At 33.8% G+C, this 24,572-nt stretch overlaps 1 protein-coding gene across 1 annotated transcript in view; it reads right to left on the bottom strand.

Annotated features, from left to right (window-relative positions):
- LOC126741472 (cholecystokinin receptor type A-like) overlaps nt 1-24,572 on the bottom strand; it is a 116,099-nt gene that overhangs the window by 34,391 nt on the left and 57,136 nt on the right. Inside the window, exons 2-3 of the mRNA XM_050447886.1 lie at nt 7,392-7,691; nt 3,175-3,289 (exon numbers count right to left, since the gene is read on the bottom strand). Coding sequence (XP_050303843.1) covers nt 3,175-3,289; nt 7,392-7,670 — 394 coding nt within the window. The 5' untranslated portion in view covers nt 7,671-7,691. The remainder of the gene's footprint in view (nt 1-3,174; nt 3,290-7,391; nt 7,692-24,572) is intronic.

Consider the following 24,572-nt stretch of genomic DNA (forward strand, 5'->3'; position numbering starts at 1 on the left):
ACAGTTGACTAATTTAATTGATCTTTTTTATTTTGACATTCATGTTAACTGTCACTTCTGTCAATGATTTATTGATAAAGCTGTCGAGTAACGACCTTTAAACAGAGATGGCGCCAAGAAACAACGCTTCTATTAATTTTAAGACTAAAACTAAAAAAAAAAAAATTTTATATATATTTGTAATAGTAAATAATCAAGAAATATGTTACTGTGTTAATAGTTACTCTAAGAACAAAGAAATTAATGCGCATCATTCGTCAATAAAAAGCGTAGTTTTAAATCAAATCGATTAAGGTGACAAATGACAGTTTTGACATTGACAGTGCGGGAACTGAATGATCTTTGACAGTAATTTCTGTCACTGTACGATTATCAAAGATTTCTTTTGGTAGAAACCTTTACTAGAAGGTGTTACCGCAAAAGAATGCCTATTTATTAATTTTAAGCATGAAAAATAAGTCTTATCTGTCAACCATTTAGTGACATATGACATTAAAAAGCGCAATTTTTATCTTGATGACAAGTGACAGCTGACAAATTTGAACGATCTTGTGTAATTTGACATTCATTTTAACGGTCACTTCTGTCAGTGATTTAAAATTTATTGAAGAAGCTGTCAAGTAACGACCTTTAAATAGAGATGGCGCCAAGAAGTAACGCTTTTATTTATTTTAAGGCTGAAACTAAGAAATCCTATTTGGTTCATAGAACTTGTACGAGGAAAACTAAGAAATACTTGCTCAGGATACGTCAGTAAAAAGCGCAGTTATGAATCAAGTTCATTAAAGTGACATAAATTGAACGATTTTTAGCAATAATTGCCTGACTTCTGTCAGTAGGGTTGTAAAAGATTTATTTTACTAAAAAGCTTTAGGCCAGGATGGTAACCGAAAAGGCTGATTTTATTAATTCCAAGAATAAAAAATAAAAATCCTCTGAGCTAAAAAAGGTAAATTATTAAAAGATTCGGCATCTCATTGGTTCTCCTTTATTAACAGAGTATATCCCTTATTGGCGAAAGAATTTTTTTTTAGCTTTCAGGATTCGTCATCAAAAAACGCAATTTTAATATGATGACAAATGACAGTTGACTAATTTCATTGATCTTTTGTACTTTGACATTCATATTAACTGTCACTTCTGTCAGTAATTTATTGATGAAGCTGTCAAGTAACGACCTTTAAACAGAGATGGCGCCAAGAAACAACGCTTCTATTAAGTTTAAGACTAAAACTAAAAAATTTTATTTTATATATATTTTTAATAGTAAATTAATCAAGAAATATGTTACTGTGTTAATAGTTACTCTAAGAACAAAGAAATTAATGCGCATCATTCGTTAATAAAAAGCGCAGTTTTAAATCAAATCGATTAAGGTGACAAATGACAGTTTTGACATTGACAGTGAGCAATCTGAATGATCTTTGACAGTTATTTCTGTCACTGTTCGATTATCAAAGATTTCTTTTAGTAGAGACTTTTATGGGAAGGTGTTACCGCAAAAGAATGCCTATTTATTAATTTCAAGCATGAAAAATAAGTCTTATCTGTCAACCATTTAGTGACATATGACATTAAAAAGCGCAATTTTTATCTTGATGACAAGAGACAGCTGACAAATGATCTTGTGTAATTTGACATTCATCTTAACGGTCACTTCTGTCAGTGATTTAAAATTTATTGAAGAAGCTGTCAAGTAACGAACTTTAAATAGAGATGGCGCCAAGAAGTAACGCTTTTATTTACTTTAATGCTGAAACTAAGAAATCTTATTTGGTTCATAGAATTTGAAAAAGGTAAATTATTAAAAGATTTGGCATCTCATTGGTTCTCCTTTATTAACAGAGTATATCCCTTATTGGCAAAAGAAAATTTTTTTTAGCTTTCAGGATTCGTCACCAAAAAACGCAATTTTAATATAATGACAAATGACAGTTGACTAATTTCATTGATCTTTTTTATTTTGACATTCCTATTAACTGTCACTTCTGTCAGTGATTTTTTGAAGAAGCTGTCGAGTAACGACCTTTAAACAGAGATGGCGCCAAGAAACAACGCTTCTATTAATTTAAAGACTAAAACTAAAAAATTTTATTTCATATATATTTTTAATAGTAAATAATCAAGAAATATGTTACTGTGTTAATAGTTACTCTAAGAACAAAGAAATTAATGCGCATCATTCGTCAATAAAAAGCGCAGTTTTGAATTAAGTCGATTAAGGTGACAAATGACAGTTTTGACATTGACAATGCGGGAACTGAATGATCTTTGACAGAAATTTCTGTCACTGTTCGATTATCAAAGATTTCTTTTAGCAGAGACTTTTATGAGAAGGTGTTACCGCAAAAGAATGCCTATTTATTAATTTCAAGAATGAAAAATAAGTCTTATCTGTTAACCATTTAGTGACATATGACATTAAAAAGCGCAATTTTTATCTTGATGACAAGTGACAGTTGACGGATTTAAATGATCTTTTGCACTGTGAGATTCATATTAACCGTTACATCTGCCAGTGATTTAAAATTTATTAAAGAACGCTTTTATTAATTCTGAGGCTAAAACTAAAAAATCCTATTTGGTCCATTAACAATTTTTTCCTTTACTACTCAGTATTCAACAACAAAAAGCATCCCTTCTCACTTTAACAGTGATATGACATGACTTTTGACATTGACAGCGAATTCTGTTACCATTTTCCAGTCAACTAAATAAATTAAAACAGAGATGGCGTCATAAAACAACGCTTTGATTACCAGTAAGCCTAAAAATCAGAAATCCCATACCCTTGGCCCTAAAAGATCTTCACCAATCAGTCGAACTTTCTGGAAACCCAATTTCCTTCTGGATATTTATTTATACACAAAAAAACCAGCAGACAGGCCTTTATTAAATGCCCTATTAAGGTCATCCGGTCTAAGGAGTAAATCGTAAAAAATAAAGGGAACTAAAAAGCGTAATTTCAGGCTTTCTGTCTATCCTTTATCAGGACCAACAAAAGGTTTTTCCCAAAAGAGAGTCGATTTAATAAGTGACTATTGCGGTAATTAGCGGAGGCCAATTTCATTTCATTAGCCAACAGACGATTGATAGAAAAGCGATTATTTGAGTTTTCTCTTATCTTGCTATATCTATGACAGAGTTGAAACTCGTTATTATTTACCCACTTACCCTGAAAGTATGGTATTAACTTGCACATGGCTTCTCCAAAAATGAAATTCCTTAACACCTGCCCCACTAGAGTGAAGGGCATACAGAACACTCCCAGTAAAAGGTCTGCTACAGCCTAAAAAAACAAAAAAATAAAAAATCATTAGAGGCTCTATCGTAGAAAAGATCGAGAACTTCTGGTTCGGTTTTTTAGAAAAACTTGTCCATGGACGTAATCGGACTTTAAGGATGTGGCAGAAAAGTTTCAATTTCTTGTAGATGGATCTTGATTAAATCTTAGACAGGGATGAGATGAACTAGATGGTGGTCTTGCATAGGATTCAACAGTAGATGCTCTGATAATACGAGAATCCTTTTGTTCATCAACTTCTTGTTCAGTTCTTGGTGGGTCAAAGTAATTTCTTCGGTGATACAAAGTGTTAAAGAATGTGACGTTCTCAAGATGATCATAAAATTATAATCCCCAAAGTCCCTCGAATTCCATATTAAGACCCCCTAACGCATAAATCAGCTTAATCAGGAAACATAAATTGGAACTTTCGGTGTCCCCCTTTATCCTTAATAATTTAATCTTATTGGCCCGAAACGGTTTTTTGATTTTATAAAGTAATGGAAGTTAAAGTAACGAACAAAAGGGCTCGGGCGAGCCAAAGACTTTAACCCAGTTAATCCTAAAGCCATGTTAGCCGGGAAGTTTTTGGTATTTTAGACGATTGATCGTATAATTGGGTTATGGGAGAATGCACGGAAACAAAGAAAAACTATTAAAAGTTTTCACTGGAGACTAAGTGGAAAATATATCCGAGTGTGAACCGAACCTTAATGAAGTAATAGAACGTTCGGTTTGACTTGAGTACAACTTCATGCATCAGTTGACATGTAATCGTTGAAGTCATCTGTCAAATGTCAACGTGAAGCTTTCTATGATCTTATAAGATAAAAAGAGAGACAAAGACATTCCTATAAATTGTTTCCTCTTGCAAGCTTTCCTCTCCTATTGGTTATCTGACCAATAGCAGTAGAGTCGAGTTGATAGATCCAAATGGTGCATTTTCAAAAGAACTAAATTAATTTTATTTCAAAATCCTGGAATATATACAAAATTACTCAATTAATGTACATGCACTCTTGGAATACAAATTAATTCTCTACACCCGCAAGCATGTGTGGTATATATTACATAAACGCCCGGACTATTCCGCTCAGATCAAAGATTACCGCTGACCAATAGAATCCAAATGAGTCGAGTTGATAGATCACAGATGGCGCCAGGAAAGTAGACCAAATGACAATCTGGGATCTTTTCCAAGAACATTAAGAGGATTTTCCAGTAAGTAGGAACATTCAATCGGCTCACTAATATGAGTCTAACTCCTTTTATAGACTTAACTAATACAACCTCAAAGGCCTTGGAAGAATTAGTATATAGACTGAGTGAACTTTATTAAATGATTGCAAAAGTATGCTCTGTGTATCTAACGTAAATAAAAGGTTCTGTCAATGTCATATCTATTACTGACGGTAGAGTGAAGCTTTCTCTGTTTTTATAAGATAGAAAGAGAGAGAGAGACGTCCACGAACTGTATCCTAGTATAGATTTTGGAAACTATTTACCCATTTGTTTCCATTTCTGTCACTTGTCAACGTCATCGCTTTCAAATGTCACATTTGTTATTCATAGTAACGTGAAGCTTTCTCTAGTTTTATAAAATAGAAAAAGAGAGAGTAGTTCACCAAATGTATCCACTATAAATTGCCCTGGACACTATTATCTCCCAGTCATATTCATCAATATTTTGCAATATTTATTCACCTTTTGGCAATTGTCCTGTAGTAATCTGTCATTTGTCAACGTCATCAGTGTCAAATGTCATATTTATTGTTGACAGATACTTAAAGGTTTTTCTAGGTAGTACTATAGAAAGAGAGAGAAACGTCCAGTATAAGTGGTTCAGGCTGCTTTATGTCCTGAACAGTATTTCCTCCAAGTCACATTCCACCAAATCTGGTAATCTGTATTATTCTTAATGCAATTGTTCAAGCAATCTTTCATTTGTCAACGTCATCAGTCTCAAATGTCATAATTGTTGTTGACAGTAATTTAAAGGTTTTTCTAGGTAGTACTATAGAAAGAGAGAGAGACGTCCAGTATAAGTGGTTCAGGCTGCTTTATGTCCTGAACAGTGTTTCCTCCAAGTCACTTCCACCAGATGTAATCTGTATTCTTCTTTATGCAATTGTCTAAGCAATGTTTCATTTGTCAACGTCATTAATGTCAAATGTCATAATTGTTGTTGACAGTAACTTAAAGGTTTTTCTAGGTAGTACTATAGAAAGAGAGAGAGAGACGTCCACTATAAGTGGTTCAGGCTGCTTTTTATCTGAACAGTGTTTCCTCCAAGTCACATTCCACCAGATCTTGTAATCTGTATTCTTCTTTATGCAATTGTCTAAGCAATCTTTTATTTGTCAACGTCATCAGTGTCAAATGTCATATTTGTTGTTGACAGTAACTTGAAGATTTTTCTAAGTAGTGCTATAGAAAGAGAGAGAGACGTCCAGTATAAGTGGTTCAGGCTGCTTTATGTCCTGAACAGTGTTTCCTCCAAGTCACTTCCACCAGATGTAATCTGTATTCTTCTTTAAGGAATTGTCCAAGCAATCTTTCATTTGTCAACGTCATCAGTGTCAAATGTCATATTTGTTGTTGACAGTAACTTGAAGGTTTTTCTAGGAAGTACTATAGAAAGAGAGAGAGACGTCCAGTATAAGTGGTTCACGCTGCTTTTCGTCCTGGACAGTGTTTCCTCCAAGTCACATTCCACCAAATCTGGTAATCTGTATTATTCTTAATGCAATTGTTCAAGCAATCTTTCATTTGTCAACGTCATCAGTCTCAAATGTCATAATTGTTCTTGACAGTAACTTAAAGGTTTTTCTAGGTAGTAGTATAGAAAAAGAAAGAGACGTCCAGTATAAGTGGTTCAGGCTGCTTTATGTCCTGAACAGTGTTCCTCCAAGTCACATTCCACCAAATCTTGTAATCTGTATTCTTCTTTAAGGAATTGTCCAAGCAATCTTTCATTTGTCAACGTCATCAGTGTCAAATGTCATAATTGTTGTTGACAGTAACTTAAAGGTTTTTCTAGGGAGTACTATAGAAAAAGAGAGAGACGTCCAGTATAAGTGGTTCAGGCTGCTTTTTGTCCTGAACAGTGTTTCCTCCAAGTCACATTCCACCAGATCTGGTAATCTGTATTCTTCTTTATGCAATTGTCTAAGCAATCTATCATTTGTCAAATGTCATTCTTGTTATTGACAGTAAGTTATCTATGATTCAAAGAGAAAGAAACACGACCAGTGGCTTTAGATCTTGGAAACTGTTTCCTATAAGTCACCCGTCAATAATGTCTTGCAAGCTTTATTCTTCTTCTGGCAATTGTCAAAGTCACCTGCCAACGTCATTAATGTCACATGTTGGTACAAGTAACGTGAAGTTTTTTCAGATTTCATAAAACAGAAAGAGAAAGAGAGAGAAGTCCACGAAGTCGTTAGGGTCTGAGGTTTAGGCCACAAAGTCTCAACTTTGTTGGGTTTAAGTTTCTCCTGGTGCTTCTTGTCCCCTTTTAATGCTTCATGTATTTCTTCCAGAATATTTACAGTCAACCTGTTAGTGTATCCTCATCACTCCTTAAGAAAAAGAAGAAAGAGGTCGTTCTGGATCAGCAGTTATCCTTGGACATTTTACTGAAGCCTATCAAAGCCTTGACACTTAATTTCCTTTTATGTACCTACGTATCTTGACCTAGAAAACTCATAGAACTCAACTCTAGTAAACTAAGCACAGAGGTTCCTATGTACCTTGGACTGCTTAAAATCTCTTCAGAATTGAAGGTGTGTGCTTGAGCCTTTGGATAAAAGTCCATTATTTTGTTTTTTTTTAGTCTGAGTTCTCCTTCAAAGACTATTCAAGAAATTGAGCAATGACTCGAAATCCGATTCATCCTCTTGGATAGTCCATTCTACCTGTTCGCATATATTAACGAACTAACATATGACTTCTATATAGACTAATTTGATAAGTGATTCGCAGTTATTGCACATGTTTGTTCGATAGCAAAAATTCGTTTTTGATAACCTAAAAAGACGTGTGAGTGATTTTTTTACCAATAAGACCCTTGTGGTGCAACAAACAAGGAATGACATGAGTTACTTACCAAATTTAACAGATACACATTAGTAACGGTTCTCATTCTTTTATTCTTGGAGAGAGTAAATAAAACCAGCGTGTTTCCCACTATAGACAGGAGAAAAATTACCACATAGAGGGGCACCATCAGTTGACTCTCGAAAACACTTTCGGTCCGTAAAACGGCACTGACATTACCAGTTTCACTTAACATGTTGTCGCTTAATAACTCCGAACTGTTCTGCCGGCCGATTTGGGAAACTGGGTCGTCGTTGACTAATGTCCCGTTTGGGATTGAAGGATTCATCTTTTTCGAGTGACGAGGGCCCTGTAACAGAACGTCCGCGGTTAGTTTTGACACTTTTATCGTTTAATCAAGTCGTTGTCAGTCGCCGAAAGGTTTTAAACGTGAAAATGCACCTTAACATGCGTAACTGTCAAATGTCATCCCTGTCAAATGTCTTTCACGTGTGAAGTTCGGGTAGGGTAAGAGAGAAATTCGGATATTGCATGCGATGACAAGGTGAAACAAAAATTTCGTAAGTATTGGCAGTGACTACTCTTGAAATTTGTTTTTTTTACTGTAAGAGTTACATGACAGTGACAGCTGGGCAGATACTGATTGTCAACTGTCAACAACACGACTGTCAAATTTCATACTACTTTGTGGGTAGCTTGGACACGAAAAGAGAGGGACTTCTAAAATCTAACGCAGGGATGACGTTGACTTTGACAGTTCTTACATATCGATATATCAAATTTATTCATCGTCAAAAAACGTATATCAAAGTTAAAGAAATGATATTTTTCACCCTAAAGTGATCTAATATACGATTGGCAAAGTATATATACATTTTTTTCCCCCCAGACACGTCTTATTTCATGCGAAAATAGACTCAATAAGGCCGTTTTCTTTATCGGCCCGCCAGTGCTACTGAACATAAAAAGAAAGTTTATAAATCGCTGCCTAAGTCGAAAATCTTGTCAGGTCATCATTTACATGTATATTGCAAAATATCCCTATATATTGTTGAAGTAACTTTTCCCTAAAGTGTCGAAGGGATCAGGTTCTTTTATTTTTTTTTTTTGCTGAGTCAAGAAAGTGCGTTTAAGCAGAAAGCAGAATAGAAAAAATCAAATTTGGAAACTGTCAATGTCATTTGTCAAAGTCAGCTGACCTGTGTCAACGTCATAGCAACGATCTTAGTTAAGCAAAAGTTATGTCTGGAACGTTAAAAAATTACAACAAACTGTTCTATAAAAAATGACATCTCTATATGTGGCAATTGTCCTCTGTCAATGTCATAATTATCAAATGTCATAAGTGAGCACTCTGGAAACAATTATATTTGCCATCTGTCATTGCTCAACGTCACTTGTTCCCACATCAACGTCATAATTGTCAAAAGTCATTTCTGTTATTTGTAAATTTTGAACAAGGTAAGAGGGAATCTGTTTATATTTATTAAACGTCAAAAAACAGATAACTATAATACTATAATAATTACATTTGCCATTGGTTAACGTCAAAAGTCATTTCTATTATTTATGAACATTGAACAAGGTAAGAGAGGATCTGAAGAATTATATTCATATTCATTAAACGTCAAAAAAGAGACAGTAAGACATTTTATTACCCTCTCTACACAATGCTGCAAAAAGTAGTGGATACTTAGAGTTACTGGATAATTATTTTCCTAATTTTAGGATATAAGACTATTGTCAGTTCGTAGACGTATAACGAGAAAGGTAAAATGTATCTCATCGAAAATTCCTAACTCACTTTCCAGAAAATTAAAGTGAGAGCATTATTATTCATGGCAGACCGACATATGGCCACCTCATCCATTGTATATACCTCTATCCTTGTCGCTCAAATTCAAAAACATATCATAATAATTATATGACAATTCAAAACATTTATATTTGTCATCTGTCATTGCTCAACGTCACTTGTTCCCACATCAACGTCATAATTGTCAAAAGTCATTTCTGTTATTTGTAAATTTTGAACAAGGTAAGAGGGAATCTGTTTATATTTATTAAACGTCAAAAAACAGATAACAAACGATTCTTCAGACAACCTTCTCTACTCTCTATAACTCAAGAACAAGGTTTCTAGAACTAATTACATTTCTATATTCGGCAATTGTCCTAGGCAGCTGCCCTCTGTTCATGTCATAATTGACAAGTGTCATTTGTGAACTTTAGACACGGTAAGTGAGGATCTCGTAAATTCTCCAGAACAAATTTAAAAGTTATTTCTATTTCTTGTGAACTCTAAACACGGCAAGAGAGGGTCTTGAGAATTCTATTTATATATTCATAAAACATTAACAAACAAGGGATTCTATTACCCCCACAACTGCTTGTAATTCAACAACAATGTCTTTGGAAGAAGTTAAATCTCTATATCTGGCATTTGTCATAATCAGCTGTCCTCTGTCAATGTCATAATTAACGAATGTCATTAGTAAACCTTAGACAAGGTAAGAAAGGACATCATAAGTGCTCTGGAACAAATTGTATTTGCCAGCTGTCATTGGTCAACGTCAAAATTGTCAGAAGTCATTTCTGTTATTCGTGAACTTTGAACGCAGTAAAAGAGGATATAAGGAATTCTAAATATATTGAAACTCTATTTCCTATAATTAAAGATCAAGGTCTCTGGAAGAAATTACATTTGTATATCTGGCGATTGTCACAATCAGCTCTTCTCTATAAATGTCATAATTGTCAAATGTCAGTTATGAACATTGAACAAGGTAAAAGAGGATCTGAAGAATTCTATTCATATTCATCAAACGTCAAAAAATAGACAGTAAGACATTGTATTACCCTCTCTACTCAATGCTGTAAACAGTAGTAGATACTTAGACATTTTCCTAATTTTACGATATAAGACTATTGCCAGTTCGTAGGCGAATAACGTTGGAAATTCTTAACTCACTTTCCTGAAAGTTAAAGTAAGAGTTAAAGTGAGACATATGCCACGTCATCGACTGTATATACCTCTATCCTTGTCGCTCAAATTCAAAAACGAATCAAGGATTTCATTATGTATCGAGAAGAAAGAAAAAAATAATTGGCCCTTTTAAATTCGTGGCACGTATCAGCATCGTCGGTCTTAATACCCACCCCAATTGTGAAAGTAAGATCCAAAATAAATCAGAATTAAAAAATATTTTCCAAGCACACAACCCCTTTAAGTTTGATTTATTTCGGGATTACTTAGGCCTGACCCGTCAAATTAGGCGGTTAGGCAAGGAAGAGGAAAAAATCCTTTGTTTTTCTTTAATTTAAACCACCTGAGGGTTAAAATTCATTGTTTTTTTTCCCTTGAGGCTTTGAAGGAATTAAAAGCTCATTTAGTAGAGCTCCTCTCTGCAAACATGCCTCCACTCGTGAATCTAAAAATGCTGTTTTTTTTTTCGGTGAACGTAATATTTACTCAATCTCGTTAAATTCAATCCGGAAATACACAGAGTAACTACCAGGGGGTTAGATAAACATTCGTAAACTGGAAACGCGACGGAAATGCCTTGTTTCCTGATTGTATTTTCGCTCCCCAACGTTCGGTTTTTGCTTAATGGTTTCGAAATTGACGGAGGAACAATTTTTTTTAATCCAAAAAATCGAGTTTAAAAACCAGATATCTCCCAGTCCCATGTCATTTTGTTTAAATGCCGAAAGGTATGTCATATACGTATATTCTATAGTTTAATAAATATACTTTGACCATATACGGTTGATAAATATACCAAAAAAAATTTCCTAAATAATCGTTGAATAAATATATGTGAGAATATATTCCGTGCCAGACCAGCTAGATTCGAAACTCAATAGGGCCCTCTTCATGAAATCGTCACCCGAGCCATTAGCCTTATTTATTTGACATTATGGGACACTTTATGATGACGATTTATGGATGCGGAGTGTTTGTGTTAGTTTTAAGTAAGAGTTTTGCTATTAAAAAAGAAAAGGGGACATTCGAATCTTAGACAGCGTCTGCGACGCATTATTTCTGAAGAGAAATTTGTTCTGTTTTATTTAAAGATTTTTCGTTTTATTAAATCATAATTTAATTAAAACTCGGTGTTTTCTTACATCAGAAGTGGGATCGGCTTACTAAAAGTACCACTTATTGTTCGATATTGTTTTCGTGGACGGCTTTAAATCAGTAAAATAAAAGAAAAACTTAAACGCGTCTTGTGGATACAAGAATTATGGAAGAATTCGCGAAAATTTTAACCGACTCTCTAAAAGCGCTTAGAGATGTAAACAAAAGTGCTGTGTCGCCGTTAGTGGACATTCCGACGTTTAAACCGGGAAATGACGATGACGGTGCGGTAAGGTGGTGTAACGAATTGGAAAAATTGGATGAAACTTTTAAGTGGTCTGATCATGAGTTACTTGCCAGAGGTTCGAGTGGGTTGGCTGGAGAAGCAAGGGACTGGTTGTCGACTTGGAAGCCGTTACAGCGAACCTGAGAGGACTTTAGGGCTGAGTTATGCAGTCTTTATCCGGCCAAGAGAAATCTAAGCGAAAAGTTGCGAAGAGCCTGTTTGTACACCAGCAATAACGCTACCTCGTACTGTGAGTATGCCAGAAAAAAAATTCTCTAGATTTTAATCTAACTGATAAAGTCCAATTCAGAGATCTATTAGAATCTTTGATGTGTCGCAGATGCCGCACTAACTAGTCCGTGCGCCTATGTCGTATTTATTGTCGCATGATATACATGTTTAAATGGTAAGATTTTATATAGTTTATCTATGAAATCATTTTAAATATACGTAAAACCGCATGTACTATTTTTTATTTTTCTTTCGAAAATGTCCATTTTTAGAAAGAAAATAATATCAAAAAATTGACCGCGGACTAAAATCCAAGCATGTTACAAAATATTTTAAACACTCCCAGCACTCACAGACTTGTCACCTCTTTTTAGCCAGTCTATTAAACAAAGATAAAACATCTGCGTTCTGGCGATTCCTACTTTAGGCTGTGCAAGTAATTGTGTATCTCTCTCTATCCCACTGATTTTGAGAATTACGGGGCCGTACCCAGATAAATTTATGGGCTGTTTTTGTATTACTTTTGACGTGTTTTTAAAGAAATCTTTAAGGATGGGTCTATCACCTTTAATAGTTGGGAGGGAGGTCAGGTGAGGTCATTATTATTTGATGGGTTTTGCTGGTTTTCCTTTTTCCCCTTTTATGAAAGTGGTGAATTTAGAATTTGGCCTGTATTCGTCTAAATTGTTTGCAGTTTTTACTGTGAGGAAGTGTGTTTTTTTATTTGTGTTTATGGATTTGTTTTAGTCTTATAACTGCCCCTGTTTGCCCTTCAGTGACACAATAAAGACTACTTCTTCCACCATTCTCTGGAAAAAACCCTTTTTTGCTATAGTAAGAAAAACACTGTTTTTATTAAGAAAATAAGTCTAAAATTTTGTTTTTTACAGCTTACTTCCCTCTGTTGTCGCAGTTGAGGATCAAATTTCGTGTTTGTCTAGGAATTTTTTTTGACGAAGAAATTTACAACAAAATTCACATTTTTTTCTTACTTAATAATAACCACAGTAATTTTTTCAAGAAGGAAAATGTCAAAATTTTGCGATTATTGATTTATGGATTATTCTGAAGATTTTTTTAGTCTTTTGTAAAGAAATGACTAAAATCCACTAGCTAAAAGCCCAGAACATTGAAATTTCATCCCAGGAGTGCCAGTGCGAAAAAAAACATTTGTCCCTTATTGGCACCCCAATATTTTCAATTTTTTAAAATCAGCATTTTTTCAATTATTAATTTATGGCCATCTCTTTTCTGAAGAAATGATTGGAATTTATTCATTGAATGTCAAGACAATTGAATTTTCATTCCACGAGTGCCTGTAAAAAATAAAATAATTTGTCCCTTATTGACACAATAATATCTTGAGTTCTAGTAGTCAAGATTTTGAAATTATTGATTTATGGCTTTTTTAGTATTTTCTGAAAAAATGCTTGAAATTCATTTACTAAAAGTCAAAAAATTTGATTTTTTGTTCCAGGAGTGCCTGTAAGAAAAAAAATAATTTGTCTCTTATTGGCCCGCCAATATCTTGAATTCTAGTAGTAAAAATTTCGTTATTATTGTTTTATTGACTACTTTGAAGACTTTTCTGGTCTTTTCTATAAAAATAACTAAAATTTAATAACTAAAAGTCGGAAGAAAATGGACATTTTATTCCAAAAGGAAAAAGTTTGTCTCTTATTGGCATCTTACTTATACCTTGAGTTCTAACAGTCAAAATTTTCCCGTTATTGATTTCTCACATGAGATATTCTCACATGAATTAACCCTAGTACCATTAGCTATGTTCCATGAAGATGGTTCGATGCGGAAAATAAATAAATCGGATCTTGCTAAAAAATTGTAGATTTATCTAATACATCGGAAAAAGTTCCTGTAGTACAGTCTTTAATAATAGATGCAATGGCTACAATTCAGGGAATGAATGAAAAACAGTTCGAAACGTTTAACGACTTTGGAAAAGTTTTTTTGAAGAAAATTTTGGACTTTGCTCGAGAATGTCAGGTACTACGCATCACCATAGTTTTTGATACTTACAAAATTTCTTCCATTAAATCAGCTGAAAGAATTAGACGTGGAGAATCTGATGTAGCACAATTTAATATAATTGGATCAAGAAAAGTTGGTGCATTTCGATATCTGTTAAAATCAGTCCGCAATAAAAGATCGTTGTTAATATTCTTTACCGAATATCTGACTTTAAAGAGCTCCACAAATCTTTTAAACGGTGAGGCTTTAATAATTGCTGAAGGATTTGAAGACCATGAAAAAGTTATTTTGTTGACCAAAAACATTCCTGAGCAATATTTGAAGGACTTATATAGCAATCAAGAAGAAGCTGATACACGGATGATTTTACATACAGTGTACGAATCGCAATATAGTCAACGAATTCTGATAAAATCTATAGATACAGATGTGTTCATTTTATTGATTCATTTCTCATTGCTCTTTGACTGCATTAAAATCAGTTGAATTATTGATCGAATTGGGACACGGTGCGAAACGACGATATGTTTCAATAAATATGGTTGTTGAAATTCTAGGTCAAGAAATTTGTTCCTGTTTTTTGTCCATGCACTGCTTAACTGGATGTGACACAACTTGTGCATTTTATAAAGTTGGGAAAAGGACCGCATTTGACATCTTAAAGAAGAATCTTCTTACACTCAAAGATTTGGCAATAACACCCCTTCTTCCAGAGGATAACGCATTGGAGCTGGCTACAAAATATGTGTTGTTGATATATAAAAATAATAATAAAAATATAACAACACTTAATGAATTACGCTTGCGTATGGCTACAACGATCAATAAGCCACCAACTAACGCGGCCTTTTATCAGCATTTTCTTAGGTGAGTAAATCATTTAAATTATTAACACAAACTTTTATTTTATTATTTTTATCATACAATTTTAGGTGTGTGCACCAGCTAAGAATCTGGTGTAACGTAGCAAAGTTGGGCTCTAATAATGATCCTGAATATAATGGTTGGATCCTGGAAAACGTATACTGGAATCCAGTCTTTTCAAAGCAACAACCAGTGCCCGAATTTATCAGGCAAGGGTTGAACTTGTGCTGCTCGGATAAGAATTGCATCAATTCAAAATGCACCTGTATTAAAGGGGGCCTAAAATGTTTTGACCAATGCGGTTGTAAGCAGTGCAACAATCAAAAAGAGGTAATAGATGAAACGCAGTTATCTGAAAACGACGAAGAAAAGGCTGAATTCTAAAAACAAGGGATACCTTATTCGTTACTAGAATTAAAAAAAAGCCTTTCTTCTGCTCCAACAGATTTGCGAGATAGACACTTTTCTTCAGTTATGGATTCTAATAAGGAATGGAGTTTAATACGTGTCATTCTGAAGTAATTAAAGAATTTTTTCTCGTCATTCATTAAGTCTGGAAACAAATGTGCATATTTCCCAAAAACACTTCTCCTTCGGCATATTTCATGAATCCACACTCGTCTGCGCTTTCTTCGTTTTTGAAAATGTTCTTGTTCCAAAACAAGGGCCAGCTTCTCACCGTTCGAAGACATACTCGCAACTGACCACCGACTTTTCCCGCGTTTCCGATAGATTCCGACGAGATATGTACGATACCCTGAAAAAAAATCCGTCAAGTACTTACTTTACTCGACAAAATAGCAACTTCTACAGGTAATGAATGAGTCATTTCAGATCATTTACAATAAGTGGAACAAGGATGGGCATATGATCATGAGAATTAATTAAACTGGAGGCTGTTTTTAAGACTTTTTCCACCTTATAGGACACCATTTTCAATGGTTGAGAAAGTAATAAAAATGTCAAACTTTGGCAATTTTTTTTGGGAAAAAAATGATTTGCTCAAGAGCTTTCACCATTTTCGTTAAGCCTAAACTAAAGCTGTATTAAATCACTTTTTTAAGAGCCTACGTTGCCCTTCGTCAGTTTACGTCTTGTAAAACGAGTGGAACAAGGACAGATATAAGATCGCGAGAATCGATTGAGATATATGACGGCAAAACGATTTAATAAAGAAAATATGTTCATTGTATATGATTTGCGTAGGTTTAAAACGAAAAAGGGGTTTTCCAAGGAGAAAAAAAGCCGCCGTTTCCAAACTGCCGAGAGGGCTTAAGCGGAGAAAAACGATAACATTTTTTTCAATGTTTGCTTGAATATTATATGATCATAAGGTCTGTCTGTTTTGTTAAAATAAATTTATATATAGGAAAACTTTTTACTGACGAAACCCTTAGAGAAAAGAAAAAATTATTCACGGTTCTCAATCAATGCAATTCGGTTGACGTTTTTATAATGTGAAATTGAAAACGATTTAGGTGCTGTCAGAAACAGTTGATACAGAGAAAAATCTCAACAGCTTTTACACATAAAAGCATATATTAATTACGAATTGATCCTGTAAGCTTAAACGAAAACAGAACGTCCGTTAATGATTTATTAAATAAACAAAGTGAAATTTTCAAGTGGGTTGTCGTGTAATAAGAATCCCTCTTAAGATAACCTTAATAAAGACTCGTCTTAACAACTGTCAATGTCAGATGTCATTTGTCAAAGTCAGCTGCCCTGTGTCAACGCTGTCATAGCTGTCGAAAATCATTCCTGTTAATCGATATTAGTTAATCAATGAGTTGTATCTGGAACGTTAAAAAACGACAAAAAACTGTTCTATTATCTTCCCTAGTCTTTATACTTCAAACATAATGCAAATGTCAAATGTCATGACTTTGACAATTATGACGTTGACAGAGGCAAATGGCAGATGTAATTTCTTCCAGAGACATTGTCGCTGAATTATAAAGGACTTGAGGGGGTAATAGAATCGTTTGTTGTGTCAAAATTTCGGGAAGAAATTACACCTTTCTATCTGGCAATGGTCCTCTGTCAATGTCATATGTGAAGCTTAGACACAGTAAGAGAGGATCTCGTTAGCACTGTGGAAACAATTATATTTGCCAGCTGTCATTGCTCAACGTCAGCTGTTCCCTCATCAACGTCATAGTTGTCAAAAGTCAGTTCTGTTGTTTGTAAATTTTGAAAAAGGTAAGAGAGAACCCGACGAATTCTGTTTATATTTATAAAACGTCAACAAAGAGACAACGGACCGTTTTATTACCCTGGCTACTTGAGGTATTGAATAATAATGGCACCTATATGTGGCAATTGACAAAGTCACCTATCCTCTGTCAATGTCATAATTATCAAATGTTACTTGTAGACTTAAGACAAGGTAACAGAGGATCTGGAGAATTCTAATAATTTTTCTAAAATGTCAATAAATAAGACCAAACGATTCTATTACCTTCCCCACTACCTGTAACTCAAGACTAAGATTTCTAGAAGAGATTACATTTCTATATTTGGCAATTACCAAAATCAGTTGTCCTCTGTCAATGTCATAACTGTCGAATGTCATTAATAGACTTTACAAGGTAATAGAGAACCTGGTAAGCACTTCGAACAAAATTACAGTTGCCAGCTGCAATTGCTCTACGTCAGCTGCTTCCTCATCAACGTCATAATTGTCAAACGTCAGTTCTGTTGTTTGTAAACTTTGAACAAGGTAAGAGAGAACCCGAAGAATTCTGTTTATATTCATAAAACGTCAACAAAGAGACAGTGGACCGTTTTATTACCCTCGCTACTTGAGGTATTGAATAATAATGGCACCTATATTTGCCATTTGCCAATTGACAAAGTCAGCTATCCTCTGTCAATGTCATAATTATCAAATGTTACTTGTAGACTTAAGACAAGGTAACGGAGGATCTGGAGAATTCTAATAATTTTTCTAAAACGTCAAAAAACAGACAACAAACGATTCTATTACCTTCCCCACTACCTATAACTCAAGACTAAGGTTTCTAGAAGAGATTACATTTCTATATTTGGCAATTATCAAAATCACTTGTCCTCTGTCAATGTCATAACTGTCGAATGTTATTAATAGACTGTACAAGGTAATAGAGGACCTCGTAAGCACTTCGAACAAAATTACATTTGCCAGCTGCCATTGCTCAACGTCAGCTGTTCCCTCATCAACGTCATAGTTGTCAAACGTCAGTTCTGTTGTTTGTAAACTTTGAACAAGGTAAGAGAGAACCCAGAAAAATTCTGTTTATATTCATAAAACGTCAACAAAGAGACAACGGACCATTTTATTACCCTCCCTACTTGAGGTATTAAATAATAATGGCACCTATATTTGGCAATTATTGACAAAGTCAGCTATCCTCTGTCAATGTCATAATTATCAAATGTTATTTGTAAACCTAAAACATGGTAAGAGAGGATCTGGAGAATTCTATTAACTTTTACAAAACGTCAAAAAACAAGACAACAAACGATTCTATTACCTTCCCCACTACCTATAACTCAAGACTAAGATTTCTAGAAGAGATTACATTTCTATATTTAGCAAATATCAAAATCAGTTGTCCTCTGTCAATGTCATAACTGTCGAATGTCATTAATAGACTTTACAAGGTAATAGAGAACCTGGTAAGCACCTCGAACAAAATTACAATTGCCAGCTGCAATTGCTCTACGTCAGCTGCTTCCTCATCAACGTCATAATTGTCAAACATCAGTTCTGTTGTTTGTAAACTTTGAACAAGGTAAGAGAGAACCCGAAGAATTCTGTTTATATTTATAAAACGCCAACAAAGAGACAACGGACCGTTTTATTACCCTCCCTACTTGAGGTATTGAATAATAATGGCACCTATATTTGGCAATTGACAAAGTCAGCTATCCTCTGTCAATGTCATAATTATCAAATGTTACTTGTAGACTGAAGACAAGGTAACAGAGGATCTGGAGAATTCTAATAATTTTTCTAAAATGTCAAAAAACAAGACAACAAACGATTCTATTACCTTCCCCACTACCTATAACTCAAGACTAAGATTTCTAGAAGAGATTACATTTCTATATTTAGCAAATATCAAAATCAGTTGTCCTCTGTCAATGTCATAACTGTCGAATGTCATTAATAGACTTTACAAGGTAATAGAGAACCTGGTAAGCACTTCGAACAAAATTACAGTTGCGAGCTGCAATTGCTCTACGTCAGCTGCTTCCTCATCAACGTCATAATTGTCAAACGTCAGTTCTGTTGTTTGTAAACTTTGAACAAGGTAAGAGAGAACCCGAAGAATTCTGTTTATATTCATAAAACGTCAACAAAGAGACAACGGACCGTTTTATTACCCTCGCTACTTGAGGTATTGAATAATAATGGCACCTATATTTGGCAATTGACAAAGTCAGCTATCCTCTGTCAATGTCATAATTATCAAATGTTACTTGTAGACTTAAGACAAGGTAACAGAGGATCTGGAGAATTCCAATAATTTTTCTAAAATGTCAAAAAACAAGACAACAAATGATTCTATTACCTTCCCCACTACCTATAACTCAAGACTAAGATTTCTAGAAGAGATTACATTTCTATATTTGGCAATTGTCAAAATCACTTGTCCTCTGTCAATGTCGTAACTGTCGGATGTCATTAATAGACTCTACAAGGTAATAGAGAACCTGGTAAGCACTTCGAACAAAATTACATTTGCCAGCTGCAATTGCTCTACGTCAGCTGTTCCCTCATCAACGTCATAGTTGTCAAACGTCAGTTCTGTTGTTCGTAGACTTTGAACAAGGTAAGAGAGAACCCGGCGAATTCTGTTTGTATTTATAAAACGCCAACAAAGAGACAACGGACCGTTTTATTACCCTCCCTACTTGAGGTATTAAATAATAATGGCACCTATATTTGGCAATTATTGACAAAGTCAGCTATCCTCTGTCAATGTCATAATTATCAAATGTTATTTGTAAACCTAAAACATGGTAAGAGAGGATCTGGAGAATTCTATTAACATTTACAAAACGTCAAAAAACAAGACAACAAACGATTCTTTTACTTTCCTTACTCCCTATAACTCAAGACTAAGATTTCTAGAAGAGATTACATTTCTATATTTACCAAATATCAAAATCAGTTGTCCTCTGTCAATGTCATAACTGTCGAATGTCATTAATAGACTGTACAAGGTAATAGAGGACCTCGTAAGCACTTCGAACAAAATTACATTTGCCAGCTGCAATTGCTCTACGTCAGCTGTTCCCTCATCAACGTCATAATTGTCAAACTTCAGTTCTGTTGTTTGTAAACTTTGAATAAGGTGAGAGAGAACCCGGAGAATTCTGTTTATATTTATAAAACGCCAACAAAGAGACAACGGACCGTTTTATTACCCTCCCTACTTGAGGTATTAAATAATAATGGCACCTATATTTGGCAATTGACAAAGTCAGCTATCCTCTGTCAATGTCATAATTATCAAATGTTACTTGTAGACTTAAGACAAGGTAACAGAGGATCTGGAGAATTCTATTAACTTTTACAAAACGTCAAAAAACAGACAACAAAGGATTCTATTACTTGGGTCACAAACACGAAACTGAAATGATTCTATTCCCTTCCCTACTCCCTATAACTCAAGATCAAGGTTTCTAGAAGAGATTATACATTTCTATATTTGACAATTGTCAAAATCACTTGTCCTCTGTCAATGTCATAACTGTCGAATGTCATTAATAGACTGTACAAGGTAATAGAGGACCTCGTAAGCTGTGTGTTGAGTTGTCCTCGAAATCCTATTTTGCAACCCCCTTTGGAGTATATAGACTCGTGTGTTACTTTGTGCCTGACAAACAAACTCAATCAGCATGCGTACATCAAAGGGCGGTTTATTGAAACTGCTCTACACGTCGTAGTCAGAAAAGCAGAAAGCGCCATCAACAATTAGGAGGTTGAATTAAGACTTTTCTTTAATATAGAAAGAGGTTATTAAAGAAGCACCAAAACTTGTCATTTGTGAACTTTAGACATGGTAAAAGAGGATCTCGCGAGTGCTCTGAAAGAAATTACTTTGGACAGCTGTCATTAGTCAACGTCAGCTGTCTTCTGTCAACGTCATCGTTTTCAAAACACATTTCTGTTATTTGTCAACTGTGTACGTGGTAAAAGAGGAGCTCAGAAATTTTGTTTATATTCATAAAACGTCAAAAAATAGACAATAAGCAATTTTTTTTCTCTCTCTCTAGTCCCTGTATTAAAGAACAAAGTCCCTGGCAAAAATAAATATCTGTCAACGTCGTAACTGTCAAATGTCATTTGTGAACTTAAGACACTCTAAGAGAGGACCTGGTAAGTATTCAGTAAGTCATTGGTCAACATCAGCTGTCCTCTGTCAACGTTACAATAGACAAAAGTAATTTCTGTTATTTGTAACCTTTAAACACGGTAAAACAGGATCTGGAGAATTCTGTGTATATTCATAAAAAGTCAAAAGAGAGACAACTAACTATTTTATTACTTTTTCTACTTCCTATAATTCACGATCAAGGTTTCTGCAAAAAAAATACATTTCTGTCATGTCAATTTGTCATTTGTGAACCTTAGACACGTTAAGAAAGGACCTCGTAAGTACTCCGAACGAAATTACATATGTCAAAGTCATAATTGCCAAAAACGGTTGATACGGATACAGAGAGAAATTTCAATAGCTTTTACACATTAAAGCATATATATTAATTACGAATTCCATTTTTAAGGACCAAACTGATCTTATAAGCTTAAATAAAAAGAGAACGTCCGTTAATGATTTATTAAATAAACAAAGTAAAGTTTTCAAGTGGGTTGTCATGTAGTAAGAATCCCTCTTAAGATAACAATGCTACTGATAACCTTAATAAGGACTCGTTTTAATAATTAGGCGTATAATTTGTATTGACGACAGATCATAAACATCATCTGTCACTAATCATTTGTCAATGTGTTCCAACTGTCATCTGTCAATAAACATTTATTAAGTCACGTGACTGTGTAACGAAGAGGGATTATTGACAGTTTTTGTCAACCATCTTCCTTCCTTATTGATCTTTCTTTGAACTGACTCATTTTCTCCCTTTTCTCTCTGAGATATTTGAAGAGTGCCTTGAAAAGACAAAAATACCCACATTATTAACATTACTAACATACACACAATTAACATCCACTAAAAATCGAAAAAGTTGAATTTTTGTTCCAGGAGTACCTGTAAAGACAAAATAATTTGTCTCTTACTGGCACGCCAATATTTTGGGTTCTAGTAGTCAAAATCTTGCAAATATTAATTTATCGACTGCTTTGAAGGTTTTTCAAGTCTTTTTTTAAAAAATGACTAAAATCCATTCACTAAAAATCGAAAAAATTGAATTTTTGTTCCAGGAGTGCCTGTAAAAGACAAAATAATTTGTCTCTTATTAGCACGCCAATATTTTGGCTTCTAGTAGTCAAAATTTTGCAAATATTAATTTATCGACTGCTTTGAAGGTTTTTCAAGTCTTTTTTAAAAAAATGACTAAAATCCATCCACTAAAAATCGAAAAAATTGAATTTTTGTTCCAGGAGTGCCTGTAAAAGACAACATAATTTGTCTCTTATTGGCACGCCACTATTTTGGGTTCTAGTAGTCAAAATTTTGCAAATATTAATTTATCGACTGCTTTAAAGGTTTTTCAAGTCTTTTTAAAAAAAAATGACTAAAATCCATTCACTAGAAATCGAAAAAATTGAATTTTTATTCCAGGAGTGCCTGTAAAAGACAAAACAATTTGTCTCTTATTGGCACGCCAATATTTTGGCTTCTAGCAGTCAAAATTTTGCAAATATTAATTTATTGACTGCTTTGAAGGTTTTTCAAGTCTTTTTTAAAAAAATGACTAAAATCCGTTTACTAAAAATCGAAAAAATTGAATTTTTGTTACAGAAGTGCCTGTAAAAGACAAAATAATTTGTCTCTTATTGGCACGCCAATATTTTGGGTTCTAGCAGTCAAAATTTTGCAAATATTAATTTATCGACTGCTCTGAAAGTTTTTCAAGTCTTTTTTAAAAAAATGACTAAAATCTATTTACTAAAAGTCAAGATATTGGAATTTTTGTTCCAGGAGTGCCACTAAGAAACAAAATAATTTACCTCTAATTGGTTAATCAAGGTCTTCGCTTTTTGAAGCTACAATTCAGAAATGATGAACTTAAGGCCTTTTGTGTGTGTAAAATAATGTAAAATAAAAAATAAAGAAAAACAGATGGAAAAATTATTAAATTAGACTTATTTGCAGATAAGCATGTTAACATTTTTAAGAAAAATGAAGAGATATGCCAAAGCACGTAATTTATTTCTGTAAGTATAGAATATCTTTATAATTTGTGCGTCAGTAACGCCGTTAAGTCGTGCTTTCTTTATTTAGTAAATAAAACACACTAATTTTTGTACTCAAGGTGTAATTGAAATTGAAAATTGCTGCCTATCGGGACAACGACAATGTCCTAATTCCTTATATTGACCTACGGCGAAAAGTCTTATAGTCTTTCTTAAAAAAAATGACTAAAATGCATTCACTAAAAATCGAAAAAATTGAATTTTTATTACAGAAGTGCCTGTAAAAGACAACATAATTTGTCTCTTATTGGCACGCCAATATTTTGGGTTCTAGCAGTCAAAATTTTGCAAATATTAATTTATCGATTGCTTTGAAGGTTTTTCAAGTCTTTTTTAAAAAAATGACTAAAATCCATTCACTAAAAATCGAAAAAAATTGAATTTTTATTCCAGGAGTGCCTGTAAATGACAACACAATTCGTCTCTTATTGGCACGCCAATATTTTGGCTTCTAGTAGTCAAAATTTTGCAAATATTAATTTATCGGCTACTTTAAAGGTTTTTCAAGTCTTTTTTAAAAAAATGACTAAAATCCATTCACTAAAAATCGCAAAAATTGAATTTTTGTTCCAGAAGTGCCTGTAAAAGACAAAATAATTTGTCTCTTATTGGCACGCCAATATTTTGAGTTCTAGTAGTCAAAATTTTGCAAATATTAATTTATCGACTGCTCTGAAGGTTTTTCAAGTCTTTTTTAAAAAAATGACTAAAATCCATTCACTAAAAATCGAAGAAATTGAATTTTTGTTCCAGGAGTGCCTGTAAAAGACAAAATAATTTGTCTCTTATCGGCACGCCAATATTTTGGGTTCTAGTAGTCAAAATTTTGCAAATATTAATTTATCGACTGCTTTAAAGGTTTTTCAAGTCTTTTTTAAAAAAATGACTAAAATCCATTCACTAAAAATCGAAAAAATTGAATTTTTATTCCAGGAGTGCCTGTAAAAGACAAAATAATTTGTCTCTTATTGGCACGCCAATATTTTGGGTTCTAGTAGTCAAAATTTTGCAAATATTAATTTATCGACTGCTTTAAAGGTTTTTCAAGTCTTTTTTAAAAAAATGACTAAAATCCGTTCGCTAAAAATCGAAAAAATTGAATTTTTGTTCCAGGAGTGCCTGTAAAAGACAAAATAATTTGTCTCTTATTGGCAAGCCAATATTTTGGGTTCTAGTGGTCAAAATTTTGCAAATATTAATTTATCGACTGCTTTGAAGGTTTTTCAAGTCTTTTTTTAAAAACTGACTAAAATCCATTCACTACAAATCGAAAAAATTGAATTTTTGTTCCAGGAGTGCTTATAAAAGACAACATAATTTGTCTCTTATTGGCACGCCAATATTTTGT

Source organism: Anthonomus grandis, chromosome 10, assembly GCF_022605725.1.
Source record: "Anthonomus grandis grandis chromosome 10, icAntGran1.3, whole genome shotgun sequence".
NCBI lineage: Eukaryota > Metazoa > Arthropoda > Insecta > Coleoptera > Curculionidae > Anthonomus > Anthonomus grandis.